The following is a 20078-nucleotide window of genomic DNA, read 5'->3' as shown; positions in this document are numbered from 1 at the left end:
GGAGACGTGTCGTCTTCAGCGATGAGAGTCGCTTCTGCCTTGGTACCAATGATGGTCGTATGCGTGTTTGGCGCCGTGCAGGTGAGCGCCACAATCAGGACTGCATACGACCGAGGCACACAGGGCCAACACCCGGCATCATGGTGTGGGGAGCGATCTCCTACACTGGCCGTACACCACTGGTGATCATCGAGGGGACACTGAATAGTGCACGGTACATCCAAACCGTCATCGAACCCATCGTTCTACCATTCCTAGACCGGCAAGGGAACTTGCTGTTCCAACAGGACAATGCACGTCCGCATGTATCCCGTGCCACCCAACGTGCTCTAGAAGGTGTAAGTCAACTACCCTGGCCAGCAAGATCTCCGGATCTGTTCCCCATTGAGCATGTTTGGGACTGGATGAAGCGTCGTCTCACGCGGTCTGCACGTCCAGCACGAACGCTGGTCCAACTGAGGCGCCAGGTGGCAATGGCATGGCAAGCCGTTCCACAGGACTACATCCAGCATCTCTACGATCGTCTTCATGGGAGAATAGCAGCCTGCATTGCTGCGAAAGGTGGATATACACTGTACTAGTGCCGACATTGTGCATGCTCTGTTGCCTGTGTCTATGTGCCTGTGGTTCTGTCAGTGTGATCATGTGATGTATCTGACCCGAGGAATGTGTCAATAAAGTTTCCCCTTCCTGGGACAATGAATTCACGGTGTTCTTATTTCAATTTCCAGGAGTGTACATTCAGGGATACTGCACCGTCTGGAGGAAGATATACGTTGCACAAAGGTATTTCCTGCGTCGTCCTTATTGGCTGAATTGGAGAAGGGACCAAACTACGTGGTCATCAGTCCCTCCGACCTTGGAATAACTAAAACCGAGAAAACCTCACGCTATAAGAGAGACCTACAATGGCCATAAAATTACAAAGTACTGACAGAGAAGGAAGGAAGGAAGGAAGAAGGCAGAAGAAGAGAGGAGGGAAAGAAAGTGCTTCTTCCTTCATGCCCCTGTCATTAGTCACAGGTAGATAAGATAGGCACTCTAGATAAAACAGACCCCAATGGGAAGGCAGAGGGCGGGGGTGAACCACGATGCCCAGTCGAAGCCAGTCCAGTTGGTTGTCTGGTTGTATCGACAACTGAGGACAGACTGTGTACTATTAGCCACGTTCTTTACGAGACAGAAAAGCTCATTCACATGCATTCGGCGTCTGTAACAGCAGAAGCCGCTACGTAGCACTCGTATCCAAGCATAGAGGCGTCATGGTATCCACCCCACCCTAAGAGGTTAAAGTCTAACCTACTTCATACACAGTAGATTCTAACCTAAACTCCTTGACCAGCCAAAAACTGACGGAGGAGATCGGACGCACTGTGACCAGGCTGTCGGCCGATGTTGAGAGACCTCTGGCGACGGTTTCTGACGACCGTTGCCGGTGCCACTGTGGACGCAGGCTAAGGGCCCCCACACACGAGTGACGGATCGCAGTGATCTGTCGCACAGGCACGCGATTTCTCCGCAGATCGCACGTGTCAGCAAATCGCGGCGTCGGTCGCTGGTTGATGATCACACGGAAATACCAGGCAATTTGATGAATCGCGTGGTACGTGTGGCAATATGACAGCCTGGATGTGCCTCGTTTGTCTACATATGAGGTGTGGTTGCGCAGTTTTTATTTTCCTTTTTGTTCCTCTTGCACGTTCTGTAATAACTTTGTGCTAGAATTTATTGTTATTCAGGGACCACGAACCCGTTCGAATTGTAGAGGAGACTACAGTTGCCATTCATATTAATAGTTAAACAGAACTCACCCTGAGATTATGCGAAGATTAACGTTTTGAAGCTTGTGGTGTATAAGTAGAATTGATGGGAAGTTCGTAACAACAGTCTCGATACACTGGGCTCCATCTGACGATTTTGAGTTATTTACGGAATTATTACACGCATAATTAAAGTTTTTAACTTCTAAACAAAACTATCTACCGTAATACTAAGTGGACATTTAAATTAAACGGTCAGGGCTAATCTATTTTACAGCTACACTCAAGTCACTTGTTCTTTCAAATAATATAACTCCCCCTCAAATCATGCATAATAAGAGTTACTGTAATTAACAACGATCCTATTAACATTTTTATGCACGTTCCGAGATTGCAACACAAACGCCGTAAAACTTGCAGTCAAGCTATAAGAGTAATGAATGAAAGAGGGATCGACGACTATTAAATGATTAACGAATTGTATTAGCACTCTTCAGTGATGCCAAAGTGGGTTGTGTACATCTTTCTAAATTGCAATATATTCTGCGAAGTAACCTACAATTCCCAAGTTTGAAAACAAGTTCAATACACTGCAAATCTATTTTTACATTTATTTTTACAAGTGCTCGTGGGGATTTATATATCAGCTGTCCGCCCCGGTAGCTGAGTGGTCAGCGTGACAGACTGTCAATCCTAAGGGCCCGGGTTCGATTCCCGGCTGGGTCGGAGATTTTCTCCGCTCAGGGACTGGGTGTTGTGTTGTCCTAATCATCATCATTTCATCCCCATCGACGCGCAGGTCGCCGAAGTGGCGTCAAATCGAAAGACCTGCACCAGGCGAACGGTCTACCCGACGGGAGGCCCTAGCCACACGACATTTCCATTTTCATATATATCAGCTGATACTACTGCCAAACGTTGCAGTTCATTTCCCATAGCAGAACTTCTCTATACAGTGCTATGCGTTCATATTGATTGGAATTGCTTGGCAAATTGCTCCTTGGTAGCCCACGAGAACATACAGCATCCTCGGAAAACAACTAAATTGGGTGGCCGAGATATTGAGAAAAACGCAGCTGAAAGATGTTAGAGGTATGTATGTTGACTGACTCAGGAAAACCCATGCCTCCACGCAGTCTGCAATAACTGTGCTCAGCTTCCTAAGAAATGCCAGGAGAGACAGCGAGGGACAGGCAGGAGGGATCTGTTTACATACAAGCATTATTGGTCACGTAAGTGTCACCGTGCAAGGGTAGACAGTAAGCAGTCGTAGCAGGTGTGTTTCAGTGTAGACATTTTGTTTTCTACCGAATGACTAGGGCTAATTGCAAATTACAACAATTTTTATCTAGGCCAATTGAGTGCCTATGGAGTATCGTCTCAGTTGCGTGGCTGACTTTTCTGAGAGGAAATCTCGAATCCACAGTCCGCAGTAATTGATGGAAAGTCGTCTAGTGAATCAGAAGTGATATCTTCAGCAGGCAGGTGCCCTCTGCTGTGCTAAATAGGTATACTGGTCAAAACATTTAGGGGTTAAGTTGAGATAACTAGATTCTGAAGTATTGTCATCGGCAGAATGAACTAAAATGGATCGACGTCTTTCTGTCGGTTCTACGGAGTGGAGACAACAACATTGCGGTCACAGAGAGAGTAGTGATAAAGAAAGTTGACTTGTGTTTACCCTACCAAACGAATTACACCACCAGCTGGGTTCAGACAGAGAAGTGAACAGGTAGTGCAATGTAACAACAATGTGACTTACCCGAAGCTATGGCATGGAGAGCCATAGGACGGATGGAAGCGGGACAGACACACAGGGAGGTGGCTGAAGCTATTGGAGTGTCCCAAAGTGTAATTTCCAGGACCTGGACGCGAATTCAGACAACAGGAACCGTTGCAAGAAAGCAAGGCCAAGGTTGTCCACGGGTAACATCAGTAAGAGATGACCGTTATCTCCGGTTAACAGCCCGTCGAGACAGTCCGAAATCGCCGTCGGGAATGTGGTCTCTTCGCACGGAGGCCTATGGTGTGTGTCCCATTAACACCACGACACCGTCTAGCCCGCAGAAACTGGGCGGAGGAACATCAGGATTGGAGTCGTAACGAAAGGCACCGGGTGCTGTTCATAGACTCAGGAAAACCCATGCCCTCCACGCAGATTTTGTGTTCAGCCGGACAATCGCCGTTCCCTCATCTGGAGAGAACGTGGAACTCTGAACAATCCTGCTTATGTGCAGGAAACATATCATAGTGGCGGACGAATGGTGTGGACACGAGTCATTATTGGCGGACAAAGGGACCTCTATGCCGTCCAGAATGGCGTTTTGACTGCTCCGAGGTATAGAGATGAGATCCATCGAGCTTTTGTGGTGCCATAGGAGAAGGGTTCCTTCTGGTGGACGATAACGCTCGTCCCAACAGAGCTGCACTGGTGGACAACATGCTCTACGCTGAGGGAACTGGACAACTGGAGCGGCCAGCTTGTTCACCGGACTTAAACCCGATTGACCATGTCTGGGATGCACTTGGCAGACGCATTGCAGCCAGACCAGCACCTCCCACAACGGTTGAGCAGCTGGATATTGCACTCATGGAAGAATGGCCAAGTACCCCTCAAGAGCTGATTGGTAACCTCATACTGTCCATGCCACGCAAGTGTGCAACTGTAATGGCCGCCCGAGGTGATCACAGACCATATTAGAGGGCAAAGAGAACGATTGTTTCCCATGGTGCCTCGCTCTACGTAAACGCCACGTAAACCTCAAGTAAAGAGTTGAGACAGCAAAATATCGTACTGTATCACACACAGACTACAATTGTAACCGATATCTGAATGAAATACGTTACCATACGTCTATTGTGTATGTCGTCTCACCTAACCCACTAATTGTTTCGAGCAGTGTACATAAACAATCTAGGAGGCAATTGAGCGCCAGTAAAGTCATCAGAAGATCAATATGTACTGTTAAATGATTCAGACAGTGTACCTGTTTGATGTGAAAAGTGGCAGTCGACACCTATACAATAAAAAAATTGAGGCACATCACATGAGTACTAGAAAAATTCTGCTAAATTTCGGTTACGCAATAAATCACACAAATGTAAGGGTTGTCGATTCAACTAAATAGCTAGGAATCACAATTACGAGCAACTTAAGTTGGAACCGTTACAGCTGGGGAGAGCTGAACTACAGACTGCGTTTTATTGACAGAACATTTAAAAAATAAAGTATATATAATTAGAATGCGATTGCCTAAACTACATTTGTCCATCTTTTTTCGGAGTATCTGTGCACTGTGCGATCCTAACAACATATGACTGACGGAGGATACCTATTAAGTTCGAAGACGGGTACCTCGTTTTTGCGTTATCGCGAAGTTGAGTGTCAACTACATTATGCGCGAGTTGGTGTGGCAATCATTAAAACAAAGGTTTTATTTGGTTGCTGCGAGGTCTTCTCACGAAATTTCAACCACCAACATTGTCCTGAGAAAGCGGTAACATTTTGTTGACACCCACCTACATAAGACATTGGCCAACGTAACAAAATAAGAGAAATATGGCTCGCACAGAGATTTAGGTGTTCATTTTCCCACGTGTTACACAAGGACAGAACGACAGAAAGAGAGTCCGAAAGTGGTTCCATGAACCCTCTGCCAAGCATCTAAGTGTGAATTGCAGAGTAGGCATGTAGATGAATAAAACAGAGTTGCTGCCTGAAATAAAATAAATATAAGGTGGTAGGAACGTCAAATTTTAAAATAATTCTGCAAAACGCTGTGAAATGAACCAAAACTTCAATGCGTGGCTTTAGCAAAAAAAAATACTGCTGTGCCAATTTCAAATTTTAGTAGTTTTGGTTGCCACATGACATCAGACTGTTGTGCTCGCTGAATTTGTGACAGGTCTCTTAATCTGTTATTTCTGTGACTATTTTTATTTTTATCTTAACTGGAAGAATTACTGTTGTGCTCCCAGTTGACCTGTCGTCTGTATCTGCCAAGCAAACAATGTACGCAGGCTGCAGTTATCGCTAGCATAGCCCTACGTTTTTCGTCGCGGCGAGATCTATTTACGAAATTTCAGTCACCAACTTTCTCTTCCGAATGCGAAAATATTTTGTTGAGCCCAACAAAATAAAATAAGAGAAATCAGAGCTCGAACAGAAAGGTTTAGGTGTCCGTTTTTCCCGGCGCGCTGTTCGGGAGTGGAATGGTAGAGAGAGAGTATGATTGTGGTTCGATGAACCCTCTGCCAAGCACTTAAATGTGAATTGCAGAGTAATCATGTAGATGAACACTTCTTGGATAAACCCAAATGCCGCGGACACGTGCAGTTTAACATTCTCTACAGTTTTAAATCAGAACTAACCGATTTATTAACAGTCAGTCTACAGACGAGAAAACGCTTTTTGTTAACTGGCATTAACACTAGTCAGATTTCATGGTGCGAACGTCTAGATCATTTGAGTTAACGCAATTAGTCATGGTGGACATTGTCGACACAACTCTTTCAAAACTCATTTCATATAAAATCTGTTACCTAGAAATAGATACATAAAATGTCACTGACCACCCGATCTTGGTTCCTATTATTCGTAAATACATTCACGAGTTAGTATACCATATCCATGGATATTCTACAAATCGCACTTTAGTGCCTGACAGAGGGTTCAGAGGGTTCATCGAACCACCTTCACAATAATTCTCTATTATTCCACTCTCTAACAGTGCACGGAAAAAAGTAATACCTATATCTTTCCGTGCGAGTTGTGATTTCCCTTATTTTATTATGATCGTTTCTCCCTATGTAGGTCGGCGTCAACAAAATATATTCGCATTCGGAGGAGAAAGTTGGCGATTGAAATTTAGTCAGAAAATTCCGCCGCAACGAAAAATGCCTTTGTCACCGATATGATACAGGAGAGACATCATTAAAACAATCTCTCCCCATTTCGCAATAATACAAATCGTACCGCTCTTCTGCTTCTTCTTCTTCTTCTTCTTCTTCTTCTTCTTCTTCTTCGAACTTAATCGATATACTCTATTAATTCTATCTGGTAAGGATCCCAGACCGCGCAGCTCTACTCCAAAAAGAGGACGGACAAGCATAGTGTAGGCAGTCTCCTTAGTGGATCTGTTACATTTTCTGAGTGTCCTGTCAATGAAACGCAGTCTTTGGTTTGTCTTCCCCACAATAATTTAAGTTGTTCGTAACTGTAATTCCTAGGTATTTAGTTGAATCTCACTGATTTAACGTGTAACCGAAGTTAAAGGATCCGTTTTAGCACTCATGTGGATGGCCTCACACTTCTCATTATTTACGATTAACTGCCAATTTTCGCACCAGTCAGATATCTTTTCTAAATCGTTTTGCAATTTGTTCTGATTTTCTGATGAGTTTACTGGACCATAAACGACAGCGTCATCTGCAAACGACCTAAGACGGCTGTTCAAATTGTCTCCTAAATCGTTTATATGTAAAAGGAACAGCAGAGGACCTGTAAGACTACCTTGGGGAACGCTAGAAATCCCTTCTCTTTTACTCGATGACTTCCCATCAGTTACTACGAACTGTGAGCTCTCTGACCGGAAATCACAAATCCAGTCACATACCTGAGACGATATTCCACAAGCACCCAATTTCACTACAGGCAGCTTGTGTGGTAAAGTATCAAAAGCCTTTTGGAAATCTAGAAAGACGGGATCAATTTGAAATCAGTGACTGTGTGTCAATAGACCGTTCTCTTCGACGAAATACATAGCGCTCGAACACATTGTATGTTAAAAATCCTGCTGCATATCGAAATTAATGATATGAGCCTGTAATTTAGTGGATTACTCCTAACTTTTTTGAGTATTGGTGTGACCTGTGCAACTTTCCAGTCTTCGGATACGTTTCTTTCGTCGAGCGAACGGTTGTATATGGTGTGTATGGAGCTATTGCATCAGCATACTCTGAAAGGGAACTAATTGGTGTAAGTCTGGACCAGAAGACTTGCTTTTATTAAGTGAGTTAAGTTGCCTCACTACTCCGAGGATATGTGCTTTGAGTTCCTCATGTCAGCAGCTATTCTTGTTTAGAATTCTGGAATAGTTACTTCGTCTTCTTCGGTGAAGTAATTTCTAAAGGTTTTATTTAGTAACTCTGCTTTCGCAGCACTGTCGTCGATAGTTTTTCTATTGCTATAGCGCAGAGAAGACATTGTGTCTTGCGCCAAGCATACTTCACATACGGCCAGAATGTCTGATACATATATTCTTCCTACAACCAGCGTCCCTGAAAACATGATAAACATCAGTACACTTCACAAGCTCAGCTCTACATTTTACTTTTTAATGCTTAACGGAAATAAGACACCTTTAAAGCTGTTGTATACCGAATGCACACTGTGGTAGAATTTAAAAAATGGTTCAAATGGCTCTGAGCACTATGGGACATAACATCTGAGGTCATCAGTCCCCTAGAACTTAGAACTACTTAAACCTAACTAACCTAAGGACATCACACAGATCCATGCCCGAGGCAGGATTAGCGGTCGCGTGGTTCCAGACTGTAGCGCCTAGAACCGCTCGGCCACTCCGTCCGGCGGTAGTATTAAACTAAGGAGAGTGTTCAATATATTATGTTAACGCAATACGTTTGGTTGTTCGAAGAAAATTATGTCCAGATTCAAAAATAAGGGAAATCACATACTCAAATTACTAGATTGCCTGGCCGGCTGGGAATTTTATTAATGTTTCATCATACATAGAATTGACAAAAATAGTTCAGTTTGAAACTTTCGGGCAACTTTTATCATAAGCAGGTGAATCTGTTCGTAATCTTGCCGCTGTTGTGATCTGTACTAATGGAAGTGAAATGAGCGTTTAGCGTCATTGGCCGGGAGGCCCCTTGCGGGGCAGGTCTGGCCGCCTCGGTGCAGGCCTTACTACATTCGACGCCACATTGGGCGATCTGCGCGCCAGTTGGGGATGAAATGATGACGAAGACAGCACAACACACAGTCCCTGGGCGGAGAAAATCGCCGGCCGAGCGGGGAATCGAACCCGGGCCCGTAGGACGGCAATCCGTCATGCTGGTCACTTTTTTTATTGTTCTCATTTTTGTTCGATTTTGTTCGTTGCATTTGTTCGGTGCGGATGTCCCATGACACCCGTTCAAGTTCAGTGTTGACCCATTAACTCAGTTTTTTTATTACAGAGGGCAGCTAACCCTCTGACCGAACACGCTGAGCTACCGTGCCGGCACCATTCAGCTATCTGGGTGGACATCTGTACTAATGACCTGAGAACAGTGCAGCACAGAGGGGAAAAACACCAATTCATCTGTAAGATAAACCTAATGACGTGTTGGAAAATCCGTAGAAAATTTTGTAAGTCAATCTTCCCATGTGTTTCTGTATAGGAAGAAGGAAGGAAGGAAGGAAGGAAGGAAGATTAGGATTTAAATTCCCGTCGATGTCTAAGTTATTAAAGACGGAGCACAAGCTCGGACTTTGTTAAGCATGAGGAACGAAATCGGCCGCGTCATTTCATAGGTACCATCCCAGCATTTGCCTCGAGCGGCCTAATCTGACGGGAAACCTAAATCCCGATGGCCGGACGAGGATTTGAACCGCTGTCCCCCGTTTGCGCCTCCGGTGTGCTAACCACTGCGTCGCTTCTTTTGTCAGTATAAAGAAATGAGTAAAAAAATTGGACACTTAAGATTCGCTTTGCTTAAATTTCTGTAGTTTAGGTCGTAACTTTGGTAGGCGTGTCCGCGACATTTATTCCATGTTTTGCCTACACATATCCACCGTCCGATTTCATACTAACTGCGGGAAATATGTCAACTTTAAAACTGAATTTATGGTGAACGATCCACTTGAAAAAAAGAAAAAAGGAACCTTATCAAAGGCAACGAACGTTTTAAAAAAAGCGTTCATTTGAGACTTAACTCGCGCCCTGCACACATGATAGAGTCGTAATTCTGTGTTATCCGATGAATTAAATGCATCTAGTCTTTCCAAAAGCTTTCGATTAAATACCACTGGAAGCCTGCTAAAGAAAAATAGTTCGTACCGGACCTGTAAGCGGATTGCGAATGCACTGTGGGATCTCTAGAAGGAAGCTTTCAGTAAGATTTACGTAGATCGATAAACTGGAAGTGTGGAAGAATACGGGAAGACTGCAGTTTGTCCGGAAGACATTGCCTTGAGGTTGAATGTCATGCCAAGTCGACAGAATGGTCACTTCATCTCTCTGTGCTTGCTACTGAACAATAGAAATGAGTCTCGGGTATTAATAATCGCTTCAGCTGTAGTTTGGTCTTTTATTACTGTACAACTACCAGATTCGTGGACGTTAAAGCCACATCTTCAGGCGACATATGCTGAAAACATTGGAGCGGAAAAGCTCGGAATGTTTTTTCCCAACATTCGTTGTTAGTCAAATACAAAACTCCGCTAAAAGACGGCTGCCAAATTCCAATATAGTGGATGCATGACATATCGTCTTTTAGCGGTGTGTTGTATTTGACAGACTACGAATGTTGGGAAGAGAGATTCCGAGCTTTCCCGCTCTAATGTTTTAATCATATGTCACCTGAAGGTGTGGGTTTAACGCCACGAAACCGGTAGTGGTATAGGAATAAAATGTCAAAATACAGCTCAAGCGATTATTAATACCGAAGATGAATATTCATAGCTGTGGTTGCGCCACCTAGAAGGTTGTCTGCAGGAGAAACGAGGGGTACCAGGAACGTCCGTCTTACAATTTTAATTTCTTAATGCTGATCGAATTTTCCGACTTTTTGTTTCTCTTTCACTCTATTAACAGCGAAATTGTGAAAGGATGTTTATACCACGGTCATATTAATCATTCTGGCCACTGCATGGAACTGAGATAATAGGGAAATGTCTTCCAAATATTTTAATACATTTGCGAGAGGCGTAACGTATCTCTTAGAAAAAACAATGTTTATATAGAAGTCAGTACCTATCACACTCTTGTGTCATTGATTTGCATCTTTTATTTGTAACGATCAAATTACGTCAAATCTTTCTGCCTCAATAGGACTGGCTGTTCCGTTTTTTATGGAATTTTTATTTTAAAAAGTTTTTGTTGTCTGTTTTTATTTACGAGAGATGTGTTTTACTCCTTTGTCCATGTGTTGTAAAATCTAAAAAGTACTTGAATTGAGATACTGGGGCGCTTTCGCGGGAGAACGTAATTAAGAAAAATACTAATGTTATCGCGCAATAGCTGTTCCACGAAAACAACGCAAGCAACAAAATATGCCACAAATTCACCACCATAAAATATGGCTGGTTGTTTTGAGAATAATTCCCGTGTCCCTCTCCGGAGACAGTCAATTCAGCCAGCCTGTAATACATGAAAAATTGATAGAGAATACGTTAACTTCATATGTTTGTAAACGAAGGAGCCGTGCGTCAGATCAGATACGAGACACCACCGTTCTGTCGACGAATAAACTTTCTCCCAGACAACAACCCACGACGTACGATTGCGGCCCCATGACTGTTGGTTGGAATGCCGGTATTTGAATGTTTACACGTTCACTACTGGAATAATAAATATGGAGTCCGTATCAAGTAGGACTAACGAGTGAACATGAGTTTGCCATATATACATATTGTAGTCCGACCGACGTAGAGATGCTGGAATATCTGAGTTGGCAGAGAGGGATTCCTAGTATCTCACTAGAACTTCCTTCAAAAATTACAAGAGGTCACCACGGAGTCGACAAAATTATACCCTTCAGGCCTCCGCATATCGGACCCAACAAGTGAAGACCAAATTGGAATAACAGTTTGCCATGTTACAGTGTATCTAAAACGTATCCGTGAAAGAACAGAAACTTAATGTAACAGACCATAAAATGCACCCTCGGTCGCACACCTTAATATGGTTTGCAGTGCATACATGTAGAGCTGAGTTATTGTCCTGAAACTCTGAAGTCGTTTTGGGACATGTGACACCGAAATATATTATTTCCAATACCTGGGTGCTGGTGACGTACTACGCTTACAAGATTTAAGGTTTTTTCATACACCGCAAATTTGGCACTCTTATTATCTGAAACAATTTTGGTATCAAACAGTATGAGAAATTTTGCTATGATCGTCGAGGAGGCGTTTACCTCTTAACAGGTTTGTTTCGCGTCCTTTAAGTACGTCACGGACACGGTATTTTCGTTGAGGAACATGAAAGGAAGATGTCAGTGACCTCCCACAATCCGAAAGATGATGCCGAAATACAGTGGAAAGAAAAGCAAAGCCGCGGGCTGTATGGTGGATGGCATACTCGCCGAAGAGTGCATTGCTCGTAAGAAACAGCCCATTTTCGTAGCGGAGACTACTGTTTCCATTTCAAGACAATTCTGTTTACTAACTGGTTCTACACGTTTAGATAACGGCATATGCTGTAACAGGCAGCGTCGACGAACTGGGGAGAGCTGAGCAGTAGAAGGCCTATTGGTGTGAGACTCCTCTCATTTAGTACGAACTAGATACTGGATCTGACGAATTGCACCCGTTGGCAGACTTTAAATGGTGCTGTCGTGTTATTCTTAAAAGCCTATCGCAACAGTTCCGTCCGTAAACGTATGCCACTCTAACGAATCGCTAAACGACGGTAACAGATGGAAGTGCGCTCTGAGAAGTTCAATAGATTCTAAATTTACAGTACAGTAATTCTGCCGCTGTTGCGTAACATTGTTGTGGGTATCATGAACGTTCGCAGAAATTTCGTCAAAACGATGCAAGATTCAAAAATTGTCAGTGTTGACGTAACTGATTCGTCAAGTTTGCGTACATAAGGTGCCGAAGAACTGAAGTTGATATGTACGTGTGAGTTATTGTGCATCGAGCTACCTACATTTAGAACTTTTAATGTAAATTACTTAAATAACATTACTCCAACAGTATACTCAGTGCAAATCTTTTATGCAGAGAATTAATAGACAGTATGCAGCTTGATCTTTTGTATGCAAGCTTATTTCGGCTTTACTATTTTCATCAGTACATCTGAAAAACTCCTTTATTTAAAACGTTACCAAAAAATATTACATCGACCATGTACGGACAACAGCAACAGTTAACACACAGCTAACATGTACGTTTACGTCAGAACGCAAGTACAACAGCCAATGTAAACAAAAAAACCTTTATAAATTGTATATTATGTAAAACATAAATAAATGCGATTGGTGAAGGCAATAAAACCGAAATAAGCTTATACACAAAAATATGAAACAGCATACAGTCTACTAATCCTCTGCATAATGTCCTACAGTGACGTTTGCTGCAGGTCCCATAATAAGGGAACTTACGTGTTTATGTCAATAACATAAAAAAAATTTGTCTCTTTGATTAAACAGTCTGAAATTACATCCTCATATGATTTAATCCACAATATTCAACACTGTAACAAGTAAAGCTACAAAATACGTATGTACATATATATTCATTTGCCGTAACGTTCGGCTGAAACAACGTCAAAAATATGAATCACGTCAAAACGACTGCTGGTTATTGTAGTCGACCTCCAACAGGATTTTTTCAGAGACCGAATAGAGCCTTATCTAGCTTTAATGCCCAGTCTTCGTTTGGTTACAAGAGTTCACACATGACCACATTACCGGATTTTTTTGTATTAATTTCATGCTTTAATATATTCTCCTCGTCTTTTTTTTTTTGCATTTCCATGAGCGTGTTCAGAGGAAGCTCCCGACATAAGATTAACTCTAGAACATCAAGTAGTTACCATTACGTCCCTTTAGTGTTTTATTTAAAGAAAGTCATAATTACAGGTTATGCATTAGTTAATTACAATTATTTTATTCTCCGAAGGTATGTTACATACCAAATTAAGTGGAGAACGTCCTGTTTCATACCCTACCACAATCGTGCATTTCACGAGGGTTTAGCGATTTAGGCTCGCGCCAACACCCACCAACCCCCACCTTACTGACGCCTATGCTAGGTGTGTAATCTCCGCCCTATGAATGTCCCATGCAACGGCGATTATTACACCACGACGCTGCCACACGACAGAACGTTGTTACAGAGTGACAACTATCGCGAAGGCCTTGAATCACGAATAGGAGTTTGTGTGTCCGAGCAGCTGGCGGTACTTACAGACAGTGAGCAGCAGCGACAGAGCCCACAACTGTCCTCGACGGTGGGCCATCGTGCACTGCCGGACGTGACGGTCGGCCTGTACAGCGGACCGAAGCCAGAGGCCTCTAGCGGCCACTGACAGCACAGGGAAATACCGCTACGGGCGAGCAAGTCAGGAAGGCCGGCCAACGTTGCAGCGTCGTGATCCTGCGAACTGGGAAACAACCCAGCAAGGACGCCAGCGAGCTATTAGCTAAGAGAGCGTAGACGTCACGTTCCGTTTCCAGCGCGATGACATCTATTCCTGCCGCGCGCGGCCCAAATCTCTTTCTGACACGCCGAGCTACCTCTAAAGCGCCCTTTACAACGGAATGGAAGCGACCGAGCGTTCGCAGAGAGTTCGCAGGTGTTCATAAACATTCGTTTGTATCTGTGAACAAACGTTTACACTGGAGGGTACGGAAGGTAACACGAGGTAACTAGTATAACATATCAACCATAGGAACGCTGTGTTATTGTTTTTTGGCGCTAAATATAGCCTCAGAGCTTTCCCCTAAGCAACAATAGTTAGCCACGGTGCAAACCTTTGGTATTCAGACAAGATTAGTTTGTATGGTGAGCACGTCGATTTTTGCCAAAGTAAGATAAATGGTGTCGGAAATGAAAAACGCAGGCTTAGGTGTCTGAATCTGTACGAAAGTGTGAGGCACAGTTAACGGTGAATTACAGCTCCAACCTTCCTCTTTTCTCTGATTTCTCAGTACAAACTGAGGGGGAAATTTGAAAGCAGACGAGCAACGTAAATCTACACTCTGGTAATTAGCACCTGAAGACATTTTCTTTGAATTCGTTTCTCATTTGAATAGCTGCTGTATCTGAGATAACGTTTGACGTCTGAAATGACATATGCGTAGCTCTTCCAGATTTTTATTGAAGTACACATAAACAAAATAACGTCAATAAATGAAATGCGAATATGCATACAACCTGCTTCATAAAGTCTGCGATATAGTTAATCAGAAGGCAGATAGCGTCATTGCGGGAAAACGATATTTATTTATTCGATTATTACAATAAAAGTTCTAAAATAGCAGTGGTACATCGATCACGCGATTACTGCTACAATGAATGTAAACGACAATGAGCAGGTATATGTAGCCACACATGTTACTTTCAAGGTAATTTATTGTGCATTTACGTTTTAATAAAGGTTGTTGAAAGTCTCGTGCTTATTTATTTTGTTTCAGTGTGATTCATGTATTTAATGAAATTTCCCATCTTTTTCAAGTCCCCTCTCGGACCTTTAAATGCTTAGTCCATTAAGAACAACTTTCTTTTGGTACAGCATTTTTGCTGCGTATCTCACAAGCATCTATGAAACAGGATTTATGTCACAGTCGTTTTTGTCGGTTTTGCTACTCGAGGTCTAAGAATATGACGTATTTTAAAATAGAATTCGGAAAAACGCGACTGCATTCTGCCGCAGAAACAAACCATTTTTTCTTATCTCACCTTTCACTTCCACTCCGAGGGGAGAGAGAGAGAGAGAGACAGCACTGGGGAAGGGGGATCACTGACCAGCCTATAACAACGCAAACAAGTCCTCACAATCAGTCACAGAAAGAAACGAATTTCCGCCTTCCCTCCCAGAATGCGACAACAATCTGCCATAAATGAAAACAGTATAGGCAAAAAACACAACATTACGGGGGCCAACAGGCTGTATGCCACTCAAACGATGTGCCTGCTGATCAGGTCTGCATGGTTTAGTTATTTTTGTCAAATGCACACTCTCCGTATGTTTGTATATTTTAAGAAGAGATGGATAAACTTGTTTTAAGGAAGAAAAAGGAACGAAGTCCTAGTCCCAGTGAAACTAATAATGGACATACAAAAGAAACAAAACCTGATACTAAAATAGGCGTACCAAATAAACAATTAGTGGAAATCTGCAAAGTGTTATATAACTGGCGCATAGTGCAGTAGTCTGGAGAAATTCCATTATCTGTATGTAGTTTGTGCGAGAACACGAAAAAGAAGAGCTGTTTGGCGCCACCATTCGCAACAAACAGTAGAACTTACCAGTTTAAAACAGATTTTTTAAATATAGACAGCAACGCAAATGATGATTACAAAGTCATTCTTTATATCTAACTCAAGTCAGATGCCCCTGAAAAAAATCGAAAATTAAATCAGGCAGATGGTATTCGATTATGACAGAAGAGTCTGCCGACATTACCCAAACAAAGTCCATTTATATATGCAAAAATAGTGCGGAAGGGGAACTTGTAAACACATTGCTTAACGCTGTGTCTGCTAACAGGATGTAGTGCGAAACATATATATTCATGGTGATGGAATTTTGGTTAGATATGACATTAAGAGCAAATGCTCCTCAATTGCTACTGATCTATTATTACAGGAGTTCGATCTGGGGTGGTAACTCCTTTTAAAAACACTTCCCCATATATTACCTATGTAGTATGTTGATCATCAGTTAGTATTAGGTGTCTGACTGCTAGAGCTGTTTGGAACTTGTAAAGTCTCAAGATATTCTAAACAGAATTTATAGCTGCTTTGAACAGCCACCAAAGAATTAGAAACCATTAAGAGATATGCAAGAAATACTTAATGAGCCAAGGAAAAAATTTGTTAAAACAATTGCCATTTGTTGGCTCTCATTGGATGAGGCGGTAAATTCACAATATGTAAATTGGAATTCTTTGGTCTCTCTACTCAAAAAGAAAAAAAACCAGAAGCTGCTGACCTACTAAAAATATAAAGTGTCTAAAACTTTTGTCAATATTGTCTTTTATGGAATATGTCATGTTCCTTGCTAGCAACTTGCGTTTGACTTTTCAGAGGTAAGATTTAGATACCAAGCACATGTAAGTTTGCGTGAACTCACACATACAGAGCCTTGAGGACATTAAATTGAGACCTGGTACAAATTGAAGGTATTTTATTAAAAAAAAGAAAAACTGTAGAATTTCAAGAAGGTTAGTTCACGTTTCGTGGTAACATAAACAAGATTCAATCCAACATAGACGTTTTACTAAGTAATCGATCTATAAATTAATAGATAACTTGCTTATAAATTTATATGAGAGACTAGAGTATTACAATAAGATATGAGTGTTTCATATACTACCTAAAAACTGCATAAATATTGATGAGTATGGCATTAAACAAATCACAAAAATATATGCACTGATTAATTCTGCCAGATCTATAAGTGTAAACGATGTTTAACTGAAATGAGCAATGTTTAAGAAGGTGTGACATTCATTCCATTGCATCTACTGTTCAACAGAGATGATAGATTTCATTTATGTGAATAAGATGAGTGAAAAGTTCCTTCTTAAGGATTTAATTATATAATACACTACTAGTGTTTCCTTGCACACATTTCACTGTGGGCGAGTGTTTAGTTGCATAACAGTATAAAAACATATATTAAAAATCTGTCTTTCTGTGGAAAGAGTTAGTAAACTAGTGATGGTTAATACTGAAGGGACATCTTGAAATGACCTTGATTTTGAAAAAGCATTCAGTGTATGGAGTATGAATAAAAACCTATGCAGCCTAATGTGATATTATATAATGTAATGCAAAATAATCAAATCAACAGTGACAGTTTTCTGTAGTGTAGACATTATATGAAATGTGCGGATCCATAAGTGTAAAAGTTAATTTAAAAATAATAAAATTTCATTTAGCTGATTACTTTTAGCTTCCATTTAATATACATATATTTCAATTTTAAAACCCTCATTACTTGTATAATTTATAAAATTCTCCACTAGCAAAATTCTGCACAAATTTTTCATATTTAGCAAAAATTAAAATTTTTATTTGTGCATTTTTCGGAAATGATTTTATTTTCTAGCTTATAGCAGAATGTATAGGTTTCATAGCTGGGTTTGAGAACCGTGACATTCACATCAGACCATTCTGTCACTCATACAACTCATGTCAAAACTAAAGTTGAATTGCAAATCAACAGATGAATACTTTCTGTGCTGCCAGCGCCAAAGTGGAGATGTGATCTTACCGCAATGGTCCGCTGAAGACAGACAACTGGTGGAACAAAGCAAACACTTGCGAATGTGAACCAAAGATGACCAAAAGGTGGGTGCTCGCAATCCGTTTCTGTTATGACTGGGAAGTGGAGACTATATACGAAAATACTGTACAACTATTATGACTGTCTATACAAAAAGAATATTTTGTAATAATTGGTGATTTGAATGCTGTTGTGGGATCCCATACAGACAATAAGACAGTAGGAAATTTTATCTTGGGGGAAACAAGTGACAGAGGTGATAATACGGTAGATTTCTGCTATCAAAACGATATGGTTATGTACCTACTTCTATGAGTTACTTCAGATAATATCAGAGGCACCAGACAAAACACGGTTTCAGTTATATTATACATGTATTCTTGTGAATCAAGGCATAGAAATCAGATAAAATCACGCTACAGCTCCTCAGGTTCAGACATAGAGACCACAAACTTGTGTTAGCTATCTAAGTGCAATATTAGATTTAAAAGAAGCAAGATATCGGTCAAAAAGAAATGGAGAGTAGGAGGAATGATAGTTATCTGACTGGCTCATTCTTCAAAAGCCATCTTTACTGCTTCTTCTGGTGGTTGTGACAAGCCATTGCAGTGAAATAATACTGAGATGGGGTTAATTGAGGCAACAAATGAGGCTTTAGGAAAAGGAAACTAGAGCCCAGAAAACCTTGGATGACAAAATAAATATTAAACCTAATTCAGGAAAGCAATAAGCTCTGTGAGGAAAATAATTAGATGACAATAAAAGAATTATGATTCACACCCCAACCAAATGCAGAGGAGAAAGGAAAAATGGACCACAAGCAGAGCCGAAGAGATACAAGGTGATCAGAAAAAAGGAAAACAGGGCCAGGTTTATAAGAAAATCAGAGCAAAGCACATCCCTATAGTGAAATCAGTTGTTGTGGTCTTCAGTCTGAAGACTGATATTATGCATCTTTCCATGCTACTCTGTCCTGTGCAAGCCTCTTCATCTCCAAATAACTACTGCAACCTACATCCTTCTGAATCCTCTTACTGTATTCATCTCCTGGTCTCCTACAATTTTTACACTCCATACTTCCCTCCAGTAGTAAGTGGATTATCCCTTGATGTCTCAGAAACGTCCTATCAAACGATCCCTTCTTTTAATCAAGTTGTGCAACAAATTTCTTGTTTCTCCAGTTCTATTCAGTACCACCTCGTTGGTTATGCGATCTATCCATCTAATATTCAGCATTCAGCACCAAATTTCAAAAGCTCTTTTCTCTAGTTGCCTAAATTGTTTATCGTCCATACATGGCTACACTCCAGACAACTATCTTCAGGAGACTTTCTAACACTTAAATCTATATTCGACATTAACAAACTTCTCTTCTTCAGAAACGCTTTTCTGGCCGTTGAATCTGGATTTTATGTCTTCTGTACTTCCGCTATCATCATTTATTTTGCTGCCCAAATAGCAAAACTCGTCTACTACTTTTAATGTCTCAACCCTGCCCGAGTCCCTTCTCATTCAGCGCTTCCTTTTCATGCCCCTCAACTCTTACAACTGGCGTTTGGTTTCCGTACAAGTTCCAAATAGCCTTTCGCTCCCTGTATTTTACCCCTACTACCCCTAGTTTCAAGGAGATTATTCCAGTCAAAACGGTCAAAAGATTTCTCTAAGTCTACAAATGCTATAACCGTAGGTTTGCCTTTCCTTAATCTATCTTCTAGGATAAGTCGTAGGGCCAGTACTGTCACACGTATTCCTAGATTTCTTCGGAGTCCAAACTGATCTTCCCTGGGATCGGCTTCTACCAGTTTCTCCATTCTCCTGTAAGGAATTCATCTCAGTATGTTGTAGCCATGACTTCTTAAACCTATAGTTTGGTAATATTCACACCTGTCAGGTCCTACTTGCTTCAGATTTGGAATTATTACATTATTCTTGAAGTCTGAACATATATCAGCCGTGTCATACATCTTGCGCACCAGATGGAATAGTTTCGTCATTGCTGGCTCTTTCAAGGCTATCAGCGTTCTGACGGAATATTATCTACTGCAGGGGCCTTATTTCGACTTAGGTCTTTCAGTGCTGTGTCAAATTCTTCTTACAGCGTCATATCTCTCCTTTCATCTTCATC

General features: G+C 41.5%; 1 protein-coding gene across 1 annotated transcript in view; it reads right to left on the bottom strand.

Annotated features, from left to right (window-relative positions):
• LOC126094908 (modular serine protease-like) overlaps window positions 1-14049 on the bottom strand; it is a 225083-nt gene extending 211034 nt beyond the window's left edge. Inside the window, exon 1 of the mRNA XM_049909547.1 lies at window positions 13906-14049. Coding sequence (XP_049765504.1) covers window positions 13906-13957 — 52 coding nt within the window. The 5' untranslated portion in view covers window positions 13958-14049. The remainder of the gene's footprint in view (window positions 1-13905) is intronic.
• Between the last annotated feature and the right edge of the window lie 6029 nt (window positions 14050-20078).

This window comes from Schistocerca cancellata, chromosome 8 (genome assembly GCF_023864275.1).
Source record: "Schistocerca cancellata isolate TAMUIC-IGC-003103 chromosome 8, iqSchCanc2.1, whole genome shotgun sequence".
In the NCBI taxonomy this organism is placed as follows: Eukaryota; Metazoa; Arthropoda; class Insecta; order Orthoptera; family Acrididae; genus Schistocerca; species Schistocerca cancellata.
Note: the sequence above shows the minus strand (reverse complement) of the source record. Positions and strands in the feature narration are given on the sequence as shown.